This window comes from Triturus cristatus, chromosome 9 (assembly GCF_964204655.1).
Source record: "Triturus cristatus chromosome 9, aTriCri1.1, whole genome shotgun sequence".
Taxonomy (NCBI): domain Eukaryota; kingdom Metazoa; phylum Chordata; class Amphibia; order Caudata; family Salamandridae; genus Triturus; species Triturus cristatus.
The window spans coordinates 685459764-685486373 of NC_140592.1; the positions used below are offsets into that span (position 1 = coordinate 685459764).

Consider the following 26610-nt stretch of genomic DNA (forward strand, 5'->3'; position numbering starts at 1 on the left):
TGCAATTACACAAAGTGCAGGTAACAAAGCCCCAGGCCCAGATGGCCTATCCATCGATCTTATAAAATCTGAAATAGATTTCTGGTCCCCACTGCTTTGTAACGTTTTTAACAAACTGTCTAACACCAAAATCCCTGAAACCTGGTCGACCAGCATTATCGTACCTATCTTCAAGAAGGACGATAGATCAAACCCCAGCTGTTATCGCCCTATATCCTTAATAGATAACACACTGAAAATTTTGGGTAGGGTGATTTTTAATAAAATCAGATTTTGGGCAGAGGATAACCAAATTTTACATTCCTGCCAGCTGGGATTTAGAAGTAAAGTGGGAACCGTGGAACAATGTCTGAATTTAAACCTCATATTAGACAAGTACACTATCGCTAAAAAAGTCCCCCTGTACTTGGGCTTCATGGATTTATCTTCAGCGTTCGACCTGGTCAATCGCTCAAAACTATGGGAGATTCTCCTGAATTATGGATTAGACGAGTCACTTGTCTATTTCCTGGCACATCTGCATAGAGACCTCAAAGCTCGTGTTAGGATAAACAATGACGGAGAGGTCTCTGGTGATATTTTAATCGGCAGGGGGGTCAGACAAGGCTGTGTCCTGGCCCCCCTGCTTTTCATTCTATACATAAATGAATTAAATAAATCCCTCTCTAAATCCACATGCGACGTGCCGAAAATTAATGGCAACTTACTCCCAGTACTGTTATACGCAGACGATGCGGTCCTGATAGGCCGCACACCAAAAGCACTACGTACTTTAATCACGGGCTTTGTCTCCTTTATGGCTGGTTTGGACTTATGCACTAACTTCAAAAAATCATATATCATGTCGTGCGGTCCAACTAAACATCGCATTAATCACATAGTCTCAGGAGAAAACATTTTAAAAAGCACTAGCACTTTTCCATACTTGGGCCTGATTTTTTCAGACACTGGTTCATGGGTTGCTCATGCAGCACATGGCAGAAACAAACTCGCAAAGGCAGTTAATTCTATTATTAGCTTACAACAGCCAAAGAGAGCTGAGGTTATGGTGCCCCTAATACAGATCTACAAATCCCAATGCCTACCTACCGCAACATACGGCGCTGAGGTGTGGGGGTACACAAATAGCAGTGGCATTCAAAGAGAAGAAAATAGATTCTGTAGAAAGATTCTGGGGGCTCAAATTTCTTCTCCTACCTATATATGCCATAACGAACTAAACCTGTATTATGTTGAAGATTTTATCAAGTCTCGGCCAGCTCTGTTTTGGCTGAAGATATGGCAAAATCCGGCTGCAATTTTAACACAGGAAATAATCATTGACTGCCTCAAATGCGATAGGGGCAGTTCCATTCCGTGGCTTAACGCTGTGAAGGAAAGTTTAGCTAGTGTGGGGTTGGAACATATCTTTTCTGACCGTTCGAACACAGAGGGCATGAGTATTAAGGCACTGAGAGAGGCATTATTTGACTTATACCGAAGGGAAAGAGAACGTTCAGAGCTTCCTAAACCTTCAATAATCAGATACACTTCTTTCTTGCCTACTTTAGGTTACAAGAAAGACACACTACAAGAATATCTTAAAAAGAATATCGGAAGATGGAATAGGAGCCTGCTCTTCCGCCTTAGGGATGGAAGCATAAAATATTCCCTTTGTTTCCCTCTTGGCTTTACTAAAAACTTAGAGCATTCACTCTGTCCTTGTGGGAACGGCCAAAAACAAACAACTCTACACTTCCTTCTCTTCTGTAACTTTTACAATAGTTATACTAAACAGTATTTTATCCCTTATTTTAAGTCACTTGCTATCACTGACCATAAAACGGCATATAATGAAATATTACGGTTAGGAAGTGACTTGATGATTTTTAGAGTAAGTTCTTTTTTATATTCTGCGGTTCGCTCACGGAAAACAATGGAAACCTCATAGTAGTATTATTCCTGTTTTTCCTGTCATTTTTTTGCTTACAGCTTGCTCATTTGAACATGGTTACAGTTTGGCTGCCGTATGCATAGTGTGCATATTGAAATTGTGAGCACTTTATTGCTAGTTTGCACAACTTTTATGACATTGATGAGATGCTTGTTTATATAAGTGAATTTACTTGCATTCTATTGTCACCCTGCACTTTCTGCCTATGTTTCAACACCATCACCATGTAATTAATCATGTTTTTACCTTTTTATGCTGTATTTTTATCCTATTGGCGGTGATGACTTGTACTTTTATGGATATTTTTATCCGAATAAAGACCATTTGACTTGACTTGACTACATGGACCAGCATGCCTAAAATCAGCTTAACGAGGCGCCCACCTGGGAAAAACAGTGTTTGTTTAAAAGGCAAGCTTCGTGTTGGTGCACTGCTTTTACCTCGAGTTGCTGTGGCTCCCCTCTGACGAAGGTCAAGATGTGACCGAAATGCATTAGGAAGGAAATGCCACCTTTGAAATAAAACCTTTTAATCACCGGATGGAGTGCGGCTCGTTCCTGAAAACAATCTCAATATGGCGTGAATGACCATGCGCAGCATTTCCAAGAGCATGAGTCACACAGCCTCGTTACTCGAAGAAAACTTCTTCGAACAAAAACAACTTGTACTCATCTGAGCCCAACACTAGATGGCGGACTTATGCAAAACATGTGTATCTACAGCACACATGCCTGGAACAGGTGCACAAATGATAACTATTTACTGAACCCTAGTTACACACATTATCATTTGAGTGCAATATGGAATAGTGGAAGAGGTGTGGTTCAGCGGCCAGGGCAGCTGACTTCGGAGCACAGGGCTCACGGTTCGATCCCCGGCTCCCGCGGCAGCACAGCTCAGCACCGTGTGACTCTGGGCAATAGCTCACTTAATTTCCACAACGGCCCCCAGCGCCTTCAGACCCATAAGGGTGAGTAGTTTGCGCTTTACAGAATTCGGATTGATTGAATATAGTTTTATCAGTAAGCCAGTATGCATGTACATGTTTAGTGGGCACTTCAATGGAAAATGTGCTTTCTGTAACTGACCGTGTGCTTCCACACAATGCTTTAGTTACATTGAAAGAAATCACCCGTCTCATGTCCATTAAAGCTAGGTGGGACGCAAACGTTTGTCACTCTAAAAATTGGGTTGTGGTTCTGCAAAGTATAGCAAGTACTGCTTTAATTGGCCCATTCAAAGTGGATGGGCAGATCATGATTGGCTAGCCACAACGTGGAGAATGGTTGTGCCAACCATTACAGGACTCAGTCCCAGAGTCCTCCACAAAAAATAAAAAGTCACATACGAGCCCTCCAACTTAAGTCTAAAGTAAAAACAAATACATATATTTTTCAAGTTGCAGATACCTCTGATCCCAGCGAGATGTACCTTGTGGTGCCGTGATACTGAAAAATATATATTTTTAAACATTACTTACCTTCAGTAACATTTTTCTGATGGATACTCGAACTGCAGATTCCTCAGCTTGACAATATTCCTCTGACGCCAGACTGGAATTGGAAGATTTAAAACAGCATTTCTCCCATATGCTATGTGGTCTCGCTTGGATCTGTGCAGATTTTGTTTAGCCTAGGAAGTGATGAGTGGAACTGCAGACAGCTTTTTTCTTGACTCTATCCGCACCCTCACACAATGAGCCAAACAATAATCACAGGTACCAGTGTGCATATTCCTAAATTGGGACCTTTCAAGATTGGCATAGAGGCCAGTCCTCAGACTGGGGAAGGGCGAGGGCAGTGAACAATTAGTGGTTAGATGGAGTGTCCACCAGAAGGATTATGTTGCTTACTCTGTAAGCATCTGTTCTTGGCATGTAGAGCTGTAGATTCACATGCTTTGCATACTCATGCCATCTAGTGTTGGGTCCGGATGTTTTGCAAGTCGTTTTTCTTCGGAGAAGTCTTATCCAGTCACGAGGTAAGGTGACTCTTCCTTTTTATGATAATGCGTATAGTCATCGGGCCATTGTTAGATTGTTTTCCCGCAAGAGGGCCAGAATGGAGTAAGTAAGTGAAGTATAGAGATGTCTATGCGTACGTAATTAGATAATAAGAACTGCAACAACTACAGATGTCTGGGGAGGAGAAAGAGCACATGTGAATCTACAGCTCTATATGCCAAGAACAGATGCTTACAGGGTAAGTAACAATAATTTCGAGGCATGTGTGCTGTAGATACACATGCTTTGCACAGACTATATAGCAGTATTCTCCCAAAGTGGTGGCTAACCAGTAGGTGTTGCAGTTGTTTGAAAAAGTGTTTTTACACTGCTGGATCAACATGAGCTTGTTGACGTGCTAACACATCCACACAAAAATATTTAGTAAATGTGTGTTGTGTAGACCATGTTGCTGCTTACATATGTCGGCTATGGAAATGTTACCCAAAAAGGCCATAGATGCTCCTATTTTTCGAGTGGAATGCGCTCTAGGAGTTAGAGCTAAACTAATTTTAGCTTTAACATAACACGTTTGGATACATTTAACAATCTATCTAGAAATACCAGTTTTAGATATAGGATTGCCTTTATGAGGTGGAGCAAATGCAACAAAAAGTTGCTTTGTTGTAAGAAAAACTTTTGTCCTCTCAGTATAGTGTAATAGTGCCCTTCTGACATCAAGTGTGTGAAGCGCCCTTTCTGCTACTGAATCAAGTTGTGGAAAGAATACAGGTACCTCAACAGATTGGTTAATATGAAAAGCAGAAATTACTTATGGTTTTTTACGAAGAACCACTCTATGAAGTTGAAAGAAGGGTTCTTCTATGGTTAAAATGCCTGTAGCTCACCAACTCTCCTTAATGAAGTAATAGCAATTAGAAGGGCAACCTTCCGCGAAAAAAACTGTAATGAACAATTATATAATGGCACAAAGGGTGGACGCGTGAGCCGCGTGAGAACGATGTTAAGGTTCAATATGGTGCAGGTGAGACCCTGGGTGGTAACACTCTTTTAAGGCCTTCCATAAAGGCTTTAATTACTGGAACGTTGAATAATGATAAGTGTTGTCTGTTTTGAAGATATGCGGCTACTGCCCCAAGGTGTAGCCAAATGGATGTATAGGCTAATCCAACTCACTGTAGATGCAAAAGGTAACAAATACTTTGTATAGATGCATCTAGCGGATCAATATTGTTGTTGTTACAATATATAACAAATCTTTTCCACTTTGCTTCCTAACATGTTCTAGTGGTAGTTTTTTCTTACCTCTTTAAGAATGGTCATACAATCTGGTGGTAAGTTTAGGTATCCAAACTCTGACTTCAGGAGCCAGATTGCTAGGTTGAGCTCCTTGGGGTTTGGGCGTCTGATTTCTCTATGATTCTGAGTGAGAAGGCTGGAAGTGAGGTGCAGCTTTTGATGTGGAACCACTGACAATTCTAACAGTGTGGTTAACCATGGTTTACGAGCTCATGTGGGAGCCAATAGAATCATTGTGAGTGATGTCTGCCTGAGTTTCTGAACCAGAAACAGAAGGAGAGGGAGAGGCGGAAAAGCATAAGCAAATATCCCTGACCAGTTCATACAGTGGGCATTGCCTTTGGATAGAGGGGGTGGGAACCTGGAGGTGAAATGTGGGCATTTTAAGTTCTCTGCTGTGTGTCAATAAGGAAAGTTTCCTAATGTGACAAAACAAAATGGGGTATATGAGTATAAGATAAAGTAAAAAAGACTGTAATGTTTCATCAGTGTTTTGCATCTCTCTTACTACCAGAGTGATTTCCCTCTTCCTTATGTAGCAACTTAAAGTTTCTTAAAAAAGATCAATATGTTCTGGCTATGGAGAAAAGAAAAATACCAATGAAAACAATGCCCAGAAAGGTTAGAATAAAATGAATACAAATCATAGAATAGTACCCACCTAAGTTAGGCTGGGAGAGACCTTCTGTAATCAGGTACACAAAATAACACCTTACCGACTAATTTTAAATGTGAATACCCGGTTTATACTTGACTTCAGGAAGAGTGACTGGGTATTCTATGTTAATCTTTACAGAAATATCAATATGAGCAAAAATAAAGAAAGACAGATCTCTAGGGACGGAAGACCAGTACTGAGATAAGTGTTCATTCTATATGCCTTTTAAAATAACTTAACAGCTGATGGAAGCACTGTTGCTGTAAATGCGGAATCACTGGTTGTTGGTTTTTCTTTATTCTTTTTAGGTTTTTGGGGACCGGAGCGAAGACCGGAACATGGAACTGAACGGGACGGCAGCGTGGACCACAATGGGGATCTGAGCAGGAGCTGCGTCGGGATCAGGAAGCAGAGTCGTGACCAGGATGCAGGAGGCTGTGGAGGAGAAATCGCCGAAACTGCAAGGAATGGAGGAGAGACGCCGAGATTCCATGATGGACCGGAAGCATTCCGTCCATCAATTGTTTGTTGTAACGCGGTGAGTAACCCGGAAGCAGAGGTTCAAGAACTCCTAAAACACTAGAACGTGAAGCGTTCTAGTAAGGCAGCAGGGGAGCTTTATAATCCTCCTCTGCCGAAGCCTGCACACTAATCGTGGCGGGATTGGCAGGGCTGGCAGGCACAACACTGTGGCAAAGAGATCTATTCATGGGGATCCCCATTTTTGGAAGTATGGAAGGAGAACCTGGCAGGTGTTCTGCTAGAAGATGAACTTTATGATGTATCACCCAAAGCCAAATGACCTGAGAGAGGCGTGACAGTTGTAAAGAGTGTGTCCCCCCCTCCCTATTGGTGTACATAGTACATGGCTGTCATATTGTCTGTGCGGACTAGGACAACTTTCCCTACGAGTTGAGGATGAAAAGCTTTTATTGCTAGATATACATCTGGAAGCTCCAGATACTTGATGTGGAGACTTTTGTGCTTGTTGTCCCAGATACCCTGAATTGTTAGATTCTGTAGATGGTCACCCCAACCTGTGAGAGATGCGTCTGATGTTAGTACAACTTGTGGAATAGGGTTGATGAAGGGTTGCCCTTTTGATAGGTTTTGTGTGTTCCACCACTGCAGAGAGATGGGTGCTGCTATCTACCAACACTAGATCTGTTATTTGACCCGGTGACTGATTCCACTGACGTGCTAAGCATTCCTGTAGAGGATGCATATGTAATCTTGCGTGAGGCACTATTGCAATGCATGATGCCATCATCCCTAGTAGCTGCATGAAAGGCCCTGACTGTTAGGAATTGGTAGGTTTGAAATTGTAGTAACAGAGTTTAAAAATGTTGAATCCTGGCTGCATTGGGAGAGGCTCGAGCTGTGTGATTGTTTAGCATTGCTCCCAGATAGGACTGCACTTGTGAGGGATGAAGATAAGCCACTTGCGTATTGACAGTAAATCCCAATTGATGGAGAAGGTCTATTGTAGTCGGAGTGTGTTGTAAGCACTTCTGTTGTGTGTTGGCTTTGATGAGCCAATCGTCCAGCTATGGGAAGACATGAATGTGTTGTCTTCTTAAATGAGCTGCTACCAACACTCTGGGTGCAGTAGTCACTCACAATGGGAGTACGTTGAACTGATAGTGATTTCCTGCTATCATAAATCTGAGATACTGGCGATGTGCTGGGTGAACAGGAATGCGAAAGTATGCGTCCTTTAAGTCTAGCGTGGACATAAGGTCGCCTTGTTGTAGAAGTGGAGGCACTTGCTGAAGCGTAATCATATGGAAATGTTCTGACACTATATACAGGTTTAACATTCTGAGGTCGTAGGGACCCATCCTTTTTGGGGATTAGGAAGTACAGGGAGTAAACCCCTGACCCTTGGTGTTGTAATGGAACTGGTTCTATAGTTTCTTTTGTTAAAAGAGCTTGCACTTCTTGTTTGAGGAGCTGTTGGTGCTGTAATGAAACTTTGTGAGTGCAAGGTGGAATATCGGGAGGATTGCTAGTAAGCTTCAGGCAATAACATTGTCGGATAACGTCTAATACCCATTTGTCTGATGTTATTGATTGCCAAATAGGAAAGAATTGTTGAAGTCTTCCCCCGACAGGTGTAAAGTGATCGGGGGAATTGTAGGCTGTTTACTGGGAGATGGAGAGGTACGTGTTGGTGTGCCTTTACCTCTTCCCTTGAAAGTGTTTCCTTTGTACCCGCCTTTATCGAAACCTCTAGATGGAGAGGGTTGTGTGTTTAATTTAAAGGGCACATTAGGGTCTGAGGAATTATCCTTGGATCCTCCTCTATAAAAATGAACGGCCAAAGAAGCCTCTCTTAGATGGTGACTGAAGCGCTCCCATCAATTGTGCACCTGTCTTTTTTCATTTTTTCAAGTGCCTCATCAACTTGAGGTCCACAAAGGTGGTGTTTGACAAAAGGAGCATTGAGAATGGATTGCTGAACCTTGGCTAAACGACGCTGCCCACTGTCAAACATTATTGGGTGAATTTTGGGACCTGATGCCTGTAGCTAGTCATCCCCCTGACATCTAGGCTCCCCTCATTTCTTACATTGAACAACCGCCGAAGCCAGCCCCTCCCCAGGCTCCCCAAGCAGTAATTCACTGTCCCCTACTGATTGCACTGCTGCTGCCCCCCACCCCCCTCGCTCCTCTGATCCCCGAGTAATACGTTCACACTTCCGCCTGGCTTTTTGTGCCTGAAATGTGCCCTTTTTCATTCATGCTTTATTTCCTTAGGTTATAGGGTGAAAAAATTATGTAAACCTTGTGACTGGTGCCATTAAGTTATTGTATACTATATTGTGACGCATTTTGCCTTTTTGGTACTGTTTCTTTTGGAAATCGATAAAAGTAAAAAAAATATATATATTTTTTAAAAAGAGAATGGATTGCCGAACCTTTGGTTTAAACCCAGCAATCCTGAGCCATGCATGTCGTCTAAGGAGAATGCTGGTGTTAATTCCCCTTACTGCAGTATCAGCAGAATCTAAAGCATATCAAATGGAGGAATTGGATATTAATTTACCTTCTTGCACTAGCTCATGCCCTCTTTTATGATGCTCCTCTGGGAGTTGTTGGGAGTAGTTCCTCCATTTCGTCCCAGTGGGCCCTATCATATCTGGCTAATAGGCCTTGTGTGTTGGCAATGCGCCCTTGGTTGGCGGATTGAGCAGCTATTCTTTTGCCTGATGCCTATTAATTTAGACTACTTGTCTGGAGAAGGTGCATCTGCTGAAGTCTGTGAGCTTGCTCTTTTCCGAGCATTAGACACTACTAGAGAATATAAAGGCAACTGTCCCTTATTAAAAATGGAGTAAGACGGTGGTGGTTTGTATTTTTGGTCAAACCTAGGTGTTAATTTACGGGCACGTACAGGGTCTTTAAAAATTCCATCGACATGCCTCATCATGCCATTTACCATAGGCAAACTTAGAGTTGTTCTATGTGTAGAACCTAGGGTTTCAAACAAAAAGTCTTCCTCTGAAGATTCTTTGTATAATGTATCACCATGGTATGATGCTGCACTGGAGATCAACTCTTGATATGCTACGTTGTTATCAGTACATGATGGTTTTGCAGGATATAAATCAGGGTCATTATCCATTGGTGGATCAATATTATAGTCATCCCATGGGTCTGTTGGTGGTGTAATGTTGTCATCCTCATCCCCTATATCAGGCTGTGTATGTGGAGAACCCGGAGGTGTTTTGTGTAAAGGATCTGAGCCTGGTAGTGGTGAAGATGGTGGAGGGGATTGAGGATTCATGTAGATAGGACTTGTAGCCATGTCCTTTTTCTTTTTTAGAGGAATTTTGTAGCTAATGTCCTGTGGGATATTTTTTCTCTTGGAAGGTGTTATACCATTAGCCAATATATGTCCAGTATCTGGATTAATATACATTTTCTTTTGCTTAGGGTCAAGTTTCTCCTTCATAATGTGCAAGATAGGTTTCAGAGGCTTCTGAAGGGGATCTTTTGATTTCGGTGCCGAACTGGACTTGTCTTTTTTGTCTTTTGGAGCTGAAGGTTTCAGTTCTGAAGGTGTCTTTTCTCGATTCAGTCCCGAGCCAGAAGGTTTGACTGTCTGTTTCAGTGCCGAGCCAGAGGGTGGGGCATTGGAAGCAGTGCCTCCGTGCCAACCATGGTCAGAAGGTAGTGGTGGTCCGAAGCCTTTTGTTTAATCGAAGAGAGTTTGAGGGGCAAAGGGGCTTTGTTACTCACGGCACCTTGCCCCGCTGGAGCGTCTTCGGACTCTAACTCGATTTACAGCTCCGAATCCGACTCTTGGATAGAGAAGGCGGCCTCCTCTTCTGCCGCCGCCTCAATTTCTTCATGTTCGGTGCCTTCCCTGAAGATATCCGGAGTATGTTCAACGTTTTGTTGCTGCATGTCCCTTCGTGAAGCCCGACGATACTGCAAAGTCTTTTTCGATCGGAATGATCGACAAGTGTCTCACTCTTCTTCCCTGTGCTCCGGTGAGAGGCACAAGTGCAGACTTTATGCAGGTCGGTGCTTAGACACTTGGAGTGGCACAGAGTACAGAATTCAACCGATGCGGCTATGCCCGAAGACGGCCAATGAGATCTTCTTGACCGAAGATGGAGAGTTTTCCGATTTATTCGACACAAGCAGAAAAGTGAAACGCGTACGAAAACAATACCGATGAAAGTACAGTGGGTTAAGCACTGAGGGGATCCTGAAGAACAGTTTCGAACAGGAGGGCTGCAAACCACATCCGAACCTGATGGCGGAAAGAAAACAATCTAACAATGGAGTCGATGACCATGCACATTATCACCGAAAGGAGGAGTCACCTTACCTCTTGACGTGAAAATACTTTTTTGAAGAAAAACAACTTGCAAACATCTGGACCCAACACTAGATGGCAGGAGTATGCCAAGCATGTGTATCTACAGCACACATGCCTCGAACATAGCCTTACCGAAGGTAAGTAACTTGTTCTGCTGCCGATTACTTCTAACCACAGACTCCTCACCTTTAGAGTAGATACCAAAGCAGTACCTCCCAAGGTGATGGGAATGTGGATGGCTCATATTAAAAAGATTTGCAGGACTAAACGGACATAATCCCCTTCCCAACAGAACTGGCAATCTAGGCAGTAGTGCTTTGTGAATATATGCAGTGATGCCCAAGTCATGGACTGATCGATATCAATAACAGACACTCCAAGTGCTTGAGAGGCATCACTTTACTTAAGACTCTTGGTACTCCCTTTAAAAGATAGGGGGGCAGCCCTGGAATTATCAGCTAGACTGCATTAGACAATTTCCTGGAAGCTAGCTGTGTGTATCTCCTCCTTAGATCTTTGGACTATGGAAAGGAATGGGTCTCTTTACCACTCTCCACCACTCCCTTGCTGTCTTCTCGCTACACTTGGATTTCAAAATGCATTTCGGATCTAATTTAGTATATCAAAATTCCCTTCACTCCCTAACTGCTAAAACAAGCCATGGGGTTTCGTCCTTATCATAACCTCAGACCCCATAAGTGTAGACTTTGCCCACTAATTTTGGTCTATGTTACATGATGCACATTTCAGTATGATGCCTTAGATATAACAATTACTTCTCTGATCCACATTTTTGAATAAGCAATGCCATATATTGCAGTCACTCCTGTTTTATAGAGGTCATGGCTTGGTATGATTGTAGCAGAGATGCTTAAGAACATGTAAAATGGAGCGAAGCATTCAACAGTATAGCCACTGCTAGATTCATATTTTTTCAAGGTGATATCCCAGGCAGAAACTTGTGCCAATCTTTGGAGAATATCCTTTAGACAGTACAGCCTTCCATCTTGAACCACAAAATACAATCTCTCATTGCTTACCATAGCCCCAAACAAATAAAACTGTATAATAAACTGCACTCACCTGGATCTTCATAGCCACCTCTTGACCACTATACAGTCTGCCTAGATGGACTTGCCCAATAGAGGCAGCAGCAAAAGGTTTATCTTCAAAAAGGAGCAGTTTGTCCCTCCAGTCTGGGCCAAGCTCCTCCACAAGCACTTTCTGTAAAACCAGGGAGGATCAACTAGTTAATCTGTTCAGTGCTTTTATGGCTTGCAGTCAAAGACCTGAGTCAATAGTGTGCAGAAAGAATTGGAAGACCATGAGAAATGCCAGTAAAAGGACCATGTGAGGATTAGGGGAAACTTTAATGTATATTTCAGCCAAAGAATCCATCATTTACAAGAAAAAACATGAAGCTGAACCAAAGAACCATGCCCTACAAGTATATTAAACAACAATTAAAAAAATATCAAATTCCATGCAGAGAAATATTTGTACACTAAGTAAACATAGAAAAGAGAACATTTTATATTTCTAAATACATAAATGCAACTTAAAACGTCATGAAAAAGCTGAAGTAAACGGATAGGCTTAAATAGAGTCCTAACCCACACCGACAAAATGTAACGCTAAACAATTGCTTAGTAGCTAGCAGATGAGTTGCTAAATAGCTTTCAAATAAGAAGCCATTCGGGATCCAAAATAGTGAAGAGTAGAGTGCTATCCTAACCAACAACACCAGCCTCTCTCCCAGGAAAGTCATTTCACTTCCAAAATAGAGCTTGGGGCTAGCTTCTCTCTAGTGTCCTTCAAGGTCTACTTTTTACAGAGCAATGTGCTTTATGTTCAGAGTAGCGTGAGAGGAAAATTGGCAAAGCACAGTAGCCTTTGTCACAAAGGGACGCACAAATCTTTTGGAATTGCATGGAGGCAAACCACAGTATAGGAGCGTCATAATTTGTTTGCAAGCTACTTTAAAAAAAATTCTAATTAATATACTAGTAAGTGGTATCAAGAGTCAGAAATAACTGGATATTTAAATTTTTACATATACCCAAGTGAGTTATTCGGCATAAGAAATAGATCTTTCATTCGAAAGTGTCAAAAGCCCTTTCAGAGGCCAAGTGGCACGCAGGGCTTACCAGGCCCAACTGTTATGGTTGGGGCCTTTTACTCCGGATGTCCCGTGACCCGGCCTACTATAGAGCCTGAACATCTGGGCCAAGTACCCTATTGCACTTGACTCTCATTGGAAGCTGTGGACGAGCAATCAAGGGCTCCCTTGGAGAGGGCTGTGTGGATAGAGGTTAGTGACAATGACTGATAACTCAAAGGGCGCACAGCAGTATCAATAAGTCAATGTCCAGTCAAATATTTATTTTCATAATATAAAGATGTGTTTTATTTCTACCTCTACACATACAAAGGTAGGTTATGACATTTATAGACAACAAGACATTTACCCCCTTGAGGTCGGGCCTCTAGTGTTGATCTGCCAAGTCCCTGTCCCACTCGCTCCTCGCAATGTGATCAGGGTTATTCTGCATTTACTGGTGGCCGCATCAAGGGAATGCTCACTAGTAGGCCTTAACTCAAGAGTCCACTCTGACTCTTAGAAAATAGTCAAGAGTCTTGGCACCACAGCGCTCTTAGCAGCGAGTCCCTCGGAGGCTGGTAGGTTCGTTACTAGTCTTACCCGTTCCAGCAGAGACGAAGCGTGTGGCGTCTCTGTGGGCGCCCCATCCGTAGGCACCCGCAAGGCTCCGGTTCTGCTAGGTGAGTCAGCTGCACACGGTAAGACAGCAGCACTTGGCAAGCGTATGCTCTCCTCCGAGCCTACAGGTCATCTCTGGTAGCAATCTGAGGTGTTCACGCACTCCTCCTACATGATATGTTCTGCACTCCCCAACCTTGGTGGGTTGATTCTGATGGTCCTTATGTGGGTCCCGGTGATGTGGCGATGCATCCATGGCGTCCTTACTCAGCTCATGGAGTGAAGTCTAGTGCAGTCCTCAATGCTCCTTGTGACCAACGGGTCATCATGGCTTCACAGTTACTGGGCTTCGGCTTGATCCTTACAGCACAATTATTTCTGGCCGCTCCTCCTGGCATATGGGGTTGGTGAACCGCTGCAACCCAGGCATCATCCCCCACCGCATGGTAGTTGGTAGCACAGCAGCCCCTCCTGGCAGACAGGTCACTGCCACTATCTTGCACAGGCTTTGGCCCTCGTTATCAAGCAGTAACTTCCACGGCAGCACCTCCTAGAATACAGGGTTGCTAGAGTGGTGCTGCACCGACTTTGATCTCCCCGCATGGCACACCTGCCACAGCTATCTTCATGGCGGCCCTATCCTGGCATATTGGTGGGGGGGGGGGGGGGGGGGGGGGGGAGTTAGGAGGGGGGGGGGGTCACCGACTTGAATCTGCACACGGGCAAAGAACTAATCGGTGTAGCAGCTGTCTTCTCCTTCTCACACCGTTTGTGTGGCTGCTTGGCAGATGACAATTATTAGGGTGTCAAGCTCCCTTTCCAATAGTCCATTTCCAAACACCAAATACAATTTAGGCCCCTCTGCTTGAGACCATTGTGACTGAAGAGTGCGTTCATGGGGGCGCATAAGTTGGTGAGCATTTGGTACTATGGCTATATAGGACGCCATCATTTCTAGAACGCTCATTACTGTTTTCACTGAGAGCGGAGGTTGTCGTTGAAACCGAGGTAATGTTATTTTGAATATTTGTGTTCCTTATGGACAGGGATACGCTGTGGCTGCGACTGAGTTTAGTGTTGCGCTTAGGAAGGGTTGCACCTGTAGATGTTGCAGATAAGAATTTGGTGTGTTGAGAGAAAATCCAAATTTGTGTAAAAGATTGATTACCTGTTGGGTGTTGAGAAAGCTTTGCTGTTTGGTTGTCCTTTGATGAGCCAGTTGTCTAGATAGGGGAAAACATGTATGCCCCCCCCCCCCCACCTCTGAGATGAGCTTCTCTCACCGCTAAGTATTTGGTAAAGACCCTTGGGGCTGTAGTTACTCAGAATGGTAGGACCTTGATTTGATAGTGCTGCCTGTTGACTTGGAAACGGAGGTAGCGGCGCGGCGCTGCGCTGGATGTACGGAAATGTAGAAATAAACATCTTTGAGGTCTAATGCAGACATGGAATCTGTGTTGTAGCTATGGTATCACTTCTTGCAGTGTGGCCATGTGAAGTGTTCTGAGGAGATGTAACTGTTGAGTGGCCTTAGGTCCAAAAATGGTCTTAAGGTCTTGTCCTTTTAGGGAATGAGGAAATATAGTGAGTATACCACATGTCTATGATGTTGTTTTGGGACTACTTCTATATCTCCCTTATGAAGGAGATCTTGGACTTTGTCCTGTAGCAGTGTGCAATAGACTGTGCTGTTTTTTGTGCTCAGTTCAGTGTTTCTACCCAGAAATCCTGCTCATGCTCAAGTGTATGTAGATCTAATGTTGTGGTAAGAGGTTATATCATCAGGTGGTGATGGTTTTAAGGGAAATAGGTTAGGGTCAGTGTCATATACCAAATCTGCGTCATATATGTTCCATGCGTCCTATATGCTATCTGGATGCCCTCATGGGTCTGGAAAGTATGGCGCGGTGTATGATACCTCCTCCCCAGGATCTATATCACCTGTGGATGAATGCGCAGGTGAGACATGTGGCTGCTCTGAGGGCAGGTGTTCAGGGGAGTGTGGATTGACTGGCAGAGGTTGTGGTAATGGCAGTGTAGGTGAAGCAGGAGGTGGAGGTACCAGTTTTGGAGAAGGAGAAAGAAATGTATAGGTGCCTCTGTCCTTTTTAGGTCTCGCCTGGCGTGGGCTGCGCACATGCGCAGTCTTGCTGGCGAGATTTAATGATTTGGGGTATTTTCTGTAAAGGGCATTAAGCCCCGCCCCTCTTTTGCATTGGCTGGCGTCACCGTTTATACTAAACGGTGGCCAGCCATTGGAAAAGAGCTGTTCAATATGTTTTTGTTTGGCTTTTTGAGCCGTCCCATTTGGACAGGCACCTCTGCCTTCCGTGCGTCGTGTAAGCTTTCTTATCTTTATGGGGCCATGTGTTTCAAACACATGGCCCCATAAAGACAAGAAAGCTTTCACAACGGACGAAAGTGAAAGCGGACCGTGCTTGTTCCCTTTGTGGTTTAGCCTCCGGTCTCTTGTCAGGACACTCGCAGCTCTAACCCCACTTCCAGCTGCATTTTTATGGCGAAGGCTGCATGCACCTTTATCAGTATGGAGAGAGTTCAAAAAATACAGGAGCAGCCTGGAACCAGTCTGGGCAAAGCTCTTGTGAGGCAGCTTATTCACCATAATTCGGTGCATTTTCCTGGATTGCGCTGGACACACCTTTCCAAAGGTGCGCCCAGCGCAATCCATGAAAATGCGCTTCACTGTAATATTGCCCCTGGACTGCAGGGATTGTATCCCTACCTGTGAGTATTTAAGATTAATACATTTGCCACCGTTTTTCTTCCCAAAATCAAACTGTGTAGTCCGCTTTCGTGATGAGCGATATATTAAATCACTGATGTGAGGTACAATAAGGATGAGGTTTAGTAAGGCTGGGTCTTTTCTACGCATTTTTGTGGTCGTCAGTATGTTCAGCTCGCTCGTGCTCCCTTCGTCTGCGCACTTCAAGGGTTGGGGTGCCATGCACACATTAACGGAGCGCCAAGCAAGTGTGCTCCTCAGCAGACACTACAACTTTAGTTTCTGCAGACAATGCTCACAGCTTGAGTGCCGAGTAGTGCTTATCTCTCCCGTTTCGGATGGAAGGGGCTATTTATTATTTTAGAGGGTTGTGACCTGGCCAATGCAATCTAGGAAAGAAAGGCTCGTTTGTGAGCCCTCTGCTGCCACGCGCCCCTCCGCAGCAGGACGCTGTGTTCAGTCTATGTCACGCTGGAGCGTGCTCTATGGGGAGCGCCGTTGCTGCCAGCTCAATGGCACCGCTTCTTGCTGAAGGGGTGAAAAGTTCTGTTTTCTTTCTCTCCTGCCTAATCGGATTACATGAGCGCCGAGTGCGCTCGACTAAAGGTAAATGTGGAGAAACAACTAGGCCTCGGGCGTTCTCTGCTCTCGAGCATACGATCTAAAACTTACACCTGGCTAGCCAAAGGCAACAGCGACTTCGGTATGATTGTGTGCACGGTATGCAAGTCGCTCACCGAAGGTCACACGAGGGAGCCTCTTTCTGATCTAGCAGGCATGGCAGCACCCTCCCACGCTCTTTGGAAGAGCAGACACGGCCTCCGACGCCGCGGCGAGCAGTTGCGCGACCCATGGCGCCTCCACGGAGCCCCGCGCACTCCTTTCATCAAGTAATTGGATTAATACCTGCTTCCTCCGGCTAATACCCAAACGCGGGGGCGCATTATTTAAAATCCTGCGGTATATTCTCCCTTTACATGAAGGAGGAGCACTTTATCCCTCTAGGTGCACTATTAGCTGCTTAACATCAGAACTGATGTGCGTGAGCGACAGCGCCCGTCACCTAGGAACGGCGTTCAGTCTCTGCAGATTCAGAGCTCTAATCCAGCTGCAATCCTGCATTGCATTTTTTTTGCTTCTCTGTAACATTTTCATGACTTGCTATGCACTTGTTGTAGTGATATAGGTTGCATGATTCTAGGAGGAAAAACCATCCGATAAAGTATATGTTAAGCTCATTGGATTTAATTTTTGGGGGTGTGATATTGTGAGAACTAAGCCCTAATGGACACAAAGGGGTCATTAAACAATCCTGGATCTTTTCTCACCTAACCACCTGGTTGTCGGGTCTTTCTTTCCAAAGCAGGTTCACTGACTAAGTGTGATGCTACTGACAGACACTGCAGAGGAAAGCCTGCACAGCACGCCCCCTCAAACTGCAGTTTTATGGCCTATGCAGAGTAGCTGGGTGAGGCAGAAGTTGACGGAGCACTGGCGCATCAAAAATTGTCATTTGCAACTAGCAGAGTGTAACATTTGGGTACAAACCTTGAAATTGGAGTACTCTGCAGATATAGGTTATGTTGGTTGAATTTGTTAAGCACACAAATACCCAAAGGTGTCTTGATGCTATCTACCATGTGCTGTTGAGACCAAATTAACAGATCATACAAAGTTAAATAACTAGGTCTTCAGAGATTTTCTAAAGGCAAGGAGATTTGGCAACGTTTTAATATCATGAGGAAGTATATTCCAGGCAATAGAGGCGCCCAACACAAAGCTGCGACGGCTTCAATTCTGAGACCCTAGATGTCAGGGGATTGTCTGTGCAAGGTATGTTGATGAAGGCACTATAATTGTTCTTATAAATATGAAAGAAAATTGCATTGTTATGAGAACTGGACAATACTTCGCTGGCCAGATAGTTGAGTGGACAAATGCATCAATTGTGCATAACCCGACGGTCACAGGCTCAAATATTTTTTGGTCCAATCAATTGAGGACCATTGAACTTGGCAATAATTAACTTCTGTTAGGAGTGTCTAGAAACCCTCCACATTATGTAAATATATTACTTATTGTCAACTGTCTCTTTACCTATCAATTACCTAAAATCAATAGAGAGCAATTATTAGCTATTGAATTAATAACATCGATTGTTTTCGAAAGGCGGTTTGTGGTTACTGACAGAGTTAACTACGACCAAATTTCACTGGTAGATCTAACACCGACTGTGCCTCTCTGTTGCTCACCCAGAGAGTTATATCAGCATTAAGAAAAACTTGGCCATTTGTATTTATTATTGTGTTGTACAACAATAGGCAGGGCCACTGGAATTATGCGGCAGGTTTGGGCCAGATTATGCAGCAGGGTTGACTAAATTATGCAGCAAGAAAAGGCAAATTATCCTTCATAATGTGGCATATTTTCTGATTCAATTAGTTCATTATTTTTACACATTAACACTGAGTGGGCAAAGGTTGCACCACATTGATACCATGTTAACACTCAAACATAGCAATAAGCAACAGAAAGGTGATGAGTCAATTTTTGCAAATGGCCTTCTACTGCGCTGCAACATGCGTTGCTGTGTTTTAGTAACTGTTGAACCATTTGAGCAAGAAACAAAATATATTTTTTTTGCTAAATTCTGCAGATTATGCAGGAGATGATGGATTATGTGGCAAATGCGGAAATCCATAATTATGCTAAAACGTGGTGGCCCACAATTGTCTAATTCCAGTGACCCTGATAATAGGCAAGTAAATCCACAAATATATTGTTGTTGACATTCATTGTGAAAATGTATGCCACACATATTTGGGAATGTAATATCGAGAGTAGGCATGCATTTGTCTGAATATTCATTATCACACAGAAGCGTGTTTGTAACACTGCAATAGTGTGTGATGCAGCATGTCTTGATGCTGCCAAGGCTGGTGTAATGGTGTAGAAAGCATGAACGCAGCGATTAGCAGGTCCACAGTATGCTCAGATGACATCTTATTCACAGATCTCCAATTAGGGAAGTCATAAGCATTGGGCATGTGAAGACCCCACCAAGAGCATGTTTTCATAAGAGCAATTTCAGGTCCTGCCATCTCTAAGTTCCAAAGCCAAAGAAAACACATTACATGGGGCATAGGATATCCCACTGAGAAGACAGCAAGAGCGATGGGCCAATTAAGAGCATAAGACCAGACCTTGCAGGTCTTCTCTCTACACAACAGCAGCAGCAAGCCTCACAGTGACAGACAGGACAGAAGGAGCAATGGGACAATAAACTGCATAAGGCCATACATTACAGATCTTCACCGTACACAACAGCAGTAGCAGGCATCACACTGACAGAACAGAAGGAGTAATGGGACGATAACAAGCATAAGATCAGACATTGCAGATCTTCACCATACACAACAAACGCAGCAAGCATCACACTGACAGACAGGACAGAAGGAGCAATGGGACAATAAACTGCATAAGACCAGACATTGCAGAGCTTCACAGTACACAGCAACAGCAGCAAGCATCACACTGACAGACAGGACAAAAGGAGCAATAGGACAATAATGACAGTCTGCAATGGATACATCTGAACCACCTGGAAGTAATACTGGACTACAGAAGGTGCTCTAATGCCATATCATTGCCAATTGCATATCTTAACTTAAAAACAAACATTAAAACTGGCACAAAAAGTATGCCCAATGTTTTGTCAGCATGTCAGTCTGTGATGGTTTACTGGTGTTATACACGACCCCTCTGCCTTCCACCACTTGTATCGCTATCATTTATTGTAAGACTAGTGATTGTGGCAGCAAGGGAGAGCAACAGATGGAGAGAAACAGAGAAAGCGCTCTACGGTAAGAAATACAGCTCATGCTAGGGCACGGGTTCAAATGCACACCACCTAAAATAAAGTCAGAGTTATAAGTCCCTGTTTTGTAGGCCCTACGATCCAAGTACACAAATTATCCTTTAACATGCTTCTATCAGCCTTGAAAGATTGACCGATTTTATAACCCTAACCATTGAATATGCTACTTACCAGTATGCATCTGTTCTTGGCATGTAGGGCTGCTGACATTCATATCTGTGCATAGATTGCCGCCTAGTGTTGGGTCCGGATGATTGCACATTGTTGTCCTGGAAGAGTCTTCGAAGTATCACGAGATAGGTGACTCCTCCCCTGGACCACAGTGCGCATGGGCATCCTCTCCATCCTTAGATTGTTTTTCGCCATTGTGGCAGTGATGGAGTAGATATAGTAAGTGATGACCATGCTATACAGTAATTCTGAGTGCTGCAGCCGCTACAGGCGCCGGGGAGGAGGGTGGGCGATATGAATGTCAGCAGCCCTACATGCCAAGAACAGATGCATACTGGTAAGTAGCATATTCAGTTCGAGGCATGTGGGCTGCTGAATTCATATCTGTGCATAGAATAAATAGCAGTACCTCCATTAGTGGCGGCTACCCGTGCCAGCTGCAGCAGTCCGAAAAAGAGTTTTGAGAACAGCCTGTCCTACAGCTGCCTGCTGTTTTGAGTGTACATCTACACAGTAGTGTTTGGTAAATGTATGTATAGTGGACCATGTGGCTGCTCTATATATTTCCTGTAAAGGAATGTTTCCTAGGAAAGCCATGGATGCCCCTAACTTTCGTGTTGAGTGGGCTCGTGGGAGAATCGTTAATGTGCGTTTAGCCTTTTGATAGCAAATTTGAATACATTTAACGATCCATCTGGCTATACCTGCTTTGGAAATGGCGTTGCCCTTGTGTTGTGGAGAAAAGGCAACGAAAAGTTGTTTTGTTTTCCTAAAGTCCTTAGTTCTGTCTATATAGTACATGAGGGCCCTCTTTACATCTAGTGTATGGAGCATTCTCTCTGCGACATTCTGTGGATTTGGAAAGAAAACAGGCAGTTCGATAGTTTGATTAATGTGGAACTGCGATATGACTTTGGGCATGAATTTGGGGTTGGTACGTAGTACAACCCTGTTTGCGTGAACCTGTATAAATGGCTCTTGAATGGTTAGTGCCTGGAGTTCACTAACTCTTCTTAATGAAGTGATTGCCACTAGGAAAGCCACTTTCCAGGTGAGGAACTGAATCTCACATGAATGGAGAGGTTCAAAGGGTGGACCCATTAATCTGGTGAGGACCAAATTGAGGTTCCACACTGGTGCCGGTGGGTGTCTTGGGGGAATTACTCGTTTGAGTCCCTCCAAGAAGGCTTTGATGGCAGGCACTCTGAATAAAGAGAGGTGCTGCCTGTTTTGGAGATAGGCTGCTATCGCGGTTAAATGGATACGTATTGAGTTGTATGCCAGATTGCATCGGTATAGGTGTAGGAGGTAACAAATGATATTTTGAATGGATGTGTCCAGCGGGTTAATGTCATTGTTGTTGGAGTAAATGACAAACCTCTTCCATTTAGCCGCATAGCAAGCTCTGGTAGTGGGTCTCCTGGCCTCCTTGATGATATCCATACAGTCAGGGGGCAGGTTTAGGTAGCCAAACTCTAAGACTTCAGGAGCCAGATTGCCAGGTTCAGCTGTTGCGGATCTGGGTGCTGAATCTCGCCATGGTTCTGCGTTAAAAGTGAGGGTTTGATCCGCAGCCTTTGATGCGGCACCACGGAAAGTTCTAGAAAGGTGGTGTACCATGGTTGGCGCGCCCATGTGGGAGCAACTAGGATGAGTGTTAGTGAGTGTTGTCGCAGTTTGCGTGCCACTAGAGGTATTAGTGGCGCTGGGGGAAAAGCGTACGCAAATATTCCGGACCAGTTCATCCATATCGCATTGCCCTGTGACTGTGGATGTGGGAACCTGGCGGCAAAGCTTTGGCATTTTGCGTTTTCGTTTGTGGCGAATAGGTCTATCTCTGGATGACCCCACTGTTGGAAGTACGGTTGGAGAACTGACGGATGTAGCTCCCACTCGTGCATCTGGTGGCTGTGTCTGCTGAGCAGATCCGCCATCTGGTTGTCCTTGCCGGGGAGGTGTTCCGCCATGAGGAATATGTTCCTCTGAATGGCCCACTTCCACATGCTCTGAGCCAGATGAGACAACTGTGGAGAGTGTGTTCCTCCCTGCTTCTGTATGTAGTACATGGCAGTCATGTTGTCCGTCCGGATCAACACGACTTTGTTGCACAAGTGTACTTTGAATGCCTTCATGGCTAGGAAGATTGCCATCAGTTCCAGAACGTTGATGTGCATCTTCTTTTGTTGCGTTGTCCATAGTCCCTGCATTGTGTAAGTGAGTACATGAGCTCCCCAACCCTGGAGAGAGGCGTCCGCTGTCAGTATTATTTGTGGAACAGGCTCTTGGAACGGTCGGCCCTTGCAAAGGTTTTGTGGAGTCCACCAGTGCAGAGAGTTGTATGCCCGACCGCTCACCAACACTAGGTCTTTTAATTGCCCGTGAGCCTGATTCCATTGATGTGCGAAGCACTCCTGAAGCGGGCGCATATGTAGTCTCTCGTGCGGGACTATGAAAATGCAGGAGGCCATCATGCCTATCAACTGCATGAACACTCGCGCAGGAAGGGTGTGTTGAGGTTTGAACTTTGAGATCAGCAGTTGCATGCTGTTGATCCTCACTAAATTTGGCTGAGCTGTGGCTGCCAGAGTGTTTATGGTCGCGCCCAGGTACTGTCGTATGTGTGCGGGTTGGAGATGTGATTTGGGATAATTTAGTGAGAATCCCAGACTGTGAAGAAGGTGAATGGTGAGGGACATGTGGCTGGCACATTGCTGGGCTGACTTTGCCTGAACAAGCCAGTCGTCCAGGTAAGGGAAGACGTGAATGTGTTGTCTTCGGAGATGTGCCGCCACTGTTGCTAGGCACTTGGTAAAGACCCTGGGTGCTGTTGTTACTCCGAAGGGGAGAACGTTGAACTGATAGTGATGCCCCTGAATGGTGAACCTGAGATATTTCCTGTGTGAAGGGTGTATGGGTATGTGGAAATACGCATCTTTTAGGTCCAGTGTGGCTAGGAAGTCTCCCTGACTGAGTAGCGGGAGAACCTGCTGTAGGGTGAGCATATGGAAATGCTCTGAGAGAATGTATCGGTTGAGGGGTCTCAGGTCTAGTATAGGTCTGAGCGACCCGTCCTTTTTTGGGATTAAGAAGTACAGAGAGTACACCCCTGTCCCCTGCTGGTTGACGGGCACGACCTCTATTGCACCTTTTTGCAGCATACTTAGCACTTCCTGCTGCAATAATGCCAAGTGCTCTACGGACATAGGACGGTGCTTTGGCGGTATGTTGGGTGGAGTGGACGTTAATTCGAGACAGTAACTGTGCTGGATAATGTTCCTGACCCACCTGTCTGTGGTGATGCCTTTCCACGCTGACAGGAACTGTTGGAGTCTCCCCCCGACAGGTGTTATGTGGTCGGGGGGCAGGGAGAGGGCGTCACTGTTTGTTTTTGGAGGAGGACCTGGTGTTGCCGTAACCACGTCCTCTGCCCTTGGTGCTGGAGCCACGATATCCACCTCTGTTGGTTTTATCATAGGTACTTTGTGTGCCTCCTTTAGTGTACTGCTGCTGTGACCCTGACCCCTAGCTGCTCCTCTATTCCCGGGGCGACGAAAGGAGCCACTACGAAACTGCTGCGTCTGCAGAGCCCCCATTGATTTTGCAGTGTCAGTGTCTTTTTTAATTTTCGAGGGTAGTGTCAACTTCAGGGCCAAATAAATAGTCTGGGTTGACCGGTTGATTTAGGATATTGTTCTGAATCTCCGGCTTGAAGCCTGAGATTCCCAACCATGCATGCCGTCTTAACATGACGCTTGTGTTGATTGCGCTCGCCGCTGTGTCGGCTGCATCCAGTGCGCACTTGATGGATGCATTGGTAAGGAGTTGTCCCTCTCTGATGAGGAGCTCCGCTGCCTCTTTATATTCATCTGGCAAATGTTGGAGTAGTGACTCTAGTGTGTCGTAGTGGGACCTATCATAACGGGCCAGGAGTGCCTGTGTGTTGGCAATGCGCCAGATGTTCGCTGCTTGCGCTGCAATCCGTTTGCCTGATGTCTCCAGCACCTTGGACTCCTTGTCTGGGGGAGGAGCATCACCTGTTGTTTGTGAGTGGGCTCTTTTGAGAGCATTAGCAACCACCATGGAGTCCAAAGGTAACTGACCCCTAATGTACATAGGGTCTCCGGGTGCAGGCTTGTATTTTTTTTCAATCCTGGGGTTTAGCACCCGCGCCCTGGTTGTTACTTTAAAAATGTCTTTTGCAGGCTTGAGAACTCCTTTTAACATGGGCAGAGTTTTGACAGTTCTTTCGGAAGAGGCGAAAGTGTCCACCAAGAAGTCTTCTTAGACAGTGTCAGAATGGAGTTCTACTCCATGATTGGCAGCAGCCCGTTCTATGAGGGCATTAAAGGCAGCAGTGTCCTCTGTGGGAGATGTCTTTATGTTATAAAGCTGCGTGTCATGGGTATCTGGTGCGGTACCCTGGTCTGTGGGGTCATCCCATGCCTGATCTGGGTCTTGCAGGTGATCATCAGGATCGATATCCCCAGGGTAGGTGGTATCATCCCCTACATAGTCCTCTACTGCGTCTGCCTCTGAAGGCGTAGTAGAAAAGGATGGTGGATCCTGATGGAAGGGTTGAAAGTGTTCATGAAGCACTGGCTCCGACCCTGCTGGCAATTGTTTGAGAGGAATTTTGTAGGAGTCCAATCCCCTCTCTGGTGTGATTTTCCACTTGCTGAGAATCAACCTACCAGTGTTGGCGTCGATAAATCGTGGCTGTGAAGGCGCGAGATCTGTTTGTCCTGTGGATGGGGACTGTGGTTGGCGGACATGTGTCCGAATCTCGAACAGTTTCGGCGCCGTAGGCGGCGGCAACCCAAACGTGATGTTGGTCGGCGCCGAGGGTGTCTTCGAAGCCTTGTGCGTGTCGGGACCCGACGTAGAGTGGAGGGCTGCCCGTTCTCTGATGCGTTGCAACGATGCCGAGACCTGTTGCACGGTGAACGCAGATGGCTCTTTGGAGCCGGTCGGCACCTTGGAGGTAGGCGTCGAAGCGGCCCCCGACTTTTTTGCAGTCATGGGGTCATCGATCCAAAGGGAGGTATCGACGCTTGTTGGAGTCGATGACTTGGCAGGCGCTGCCGTTTTAGACGTCGACGCAGACTTGGTGGTCGGGGCCGATGTCTTCGGTGCCAGAGGGCGAGGTGCCTTGTGGGGACCGAGGGCCTTTTTCTTTGGCTCGGCACCCGTATCCGCTGCGGTGAGCTCGGCACCGAAATCCCTTTTTGCGCGGTCGGAGCCGATGACCTTTGCCGGCGTAGAAGGAGTGGAGGGCTTTGAGGCCTTCGAGCCGATCACAACCAGTTTCACTTTCGTTTTCGATGGAACTGGCGCGATGGATGGTTTCGGTTTCACTGAATGGAATCCAGTCGTCTTCGATAATAATGGCTCTTGCAAAATGTTCGAGGCGGGGCCGAAGAACCGTGAGATTGATCTCGGGTAAGGCCCGAAGGCGATCCCTCGACCGGAACCTTATGACGATTTATTTGTTCGGCCTCCGTATCGATGGGTGGGCCTAGCTCCTCGCTGGAGCTATCTTCCTCGGCCCCAAAGGCCTCATCGTAGTCTCCGACCTCTTCGACGACTTCTTCTCTCTGAAAGATCACCTCATCGTCGTCTTCCGATCGGGAATCGTGTTCGGAAGCGGGGCTGGAGTCTACGTCTTCCACGCTCTCGGCGTCCTCGTCTTCGGTGCTAAAGATGTTGGTCGGGGCAGGCGCCGATTGCTGCGCCTCCAATCTCGCTGCCCGTCGATTCCGGAGAGTCTTCTTCGAGCGGAATCTGGCACAGGCCATACATTTCGACTCATCGTGATCCGGTGAGAGACATTTGTTGCATACCGGGTGGACGTCGATGTGTGGGTATTTCGCGTGGCATAAAGGACACCTTTTGAATGGAGTCCTCGATTCCATCGTCGATCGAAGTTTGATGTTCGGACCAAGCGGATCCGAAAAGCTGGAAGAAGGTGCTAAAGCACTAAAGAAACTAGTCGACACCGAACGGGAACAGTACCGACGATAACTAAAGACCTTTTGGCCTTAAACTGAATTTTCCTAACTTGAGCTAAGATAAGCGCATCCGAACCCAATGGCGGAAAAAAACAATCTAAGGATGGAGAGGATGCCCATGCGCACTGTGGTCCAGGGGAGGAGTCACCTATCTCGTGATACTTCGAAGACTCTTCCAGGACAACAATGTGCAATCGTCCGGACCCAACACTAGGCGGCGATCTATGCACAGATATGAATTCAGCAGCCCACATGCCTCGAACTCTAGCCTACGCCTCAGCAGGCTGCCTTGTATCAAGCAGAGGGGTGTATTTACTAGAAAATGACGCAGCGCAGTGCTGCAAGCCATCTAGCACCATGGTGCAAGGGTGCCTGCGTTGCAGGGATGATTGTTTTTGTGCAGGAA

At 45.5% G+C, this 26610-nt stretch overlaps 1 protein-coding gene across 2 annotated transcripts in view; it reads right to left on the reverse strand.

The window, feature by feature from the left end:
* Window positions 1–26610, reverse strand: part of COQ8B (coenzyme Q8B) — a 176193-nt gene that overhangs the window by 70790 nt on the left and 78793 nt on the right. For both annotated transcript variants that reach the window (XM_085625773.1, XM_085625772.1), the window contains exon 8: window positions 11770–11910. In XM_085625773.1, coding sequence (XP_085481899.1) covers window positions 11770–11910 — 141 coding nt within the window. The remainder of the gene's footprint in view (window positions 1–11769; window positions 11911–26610) is intronic.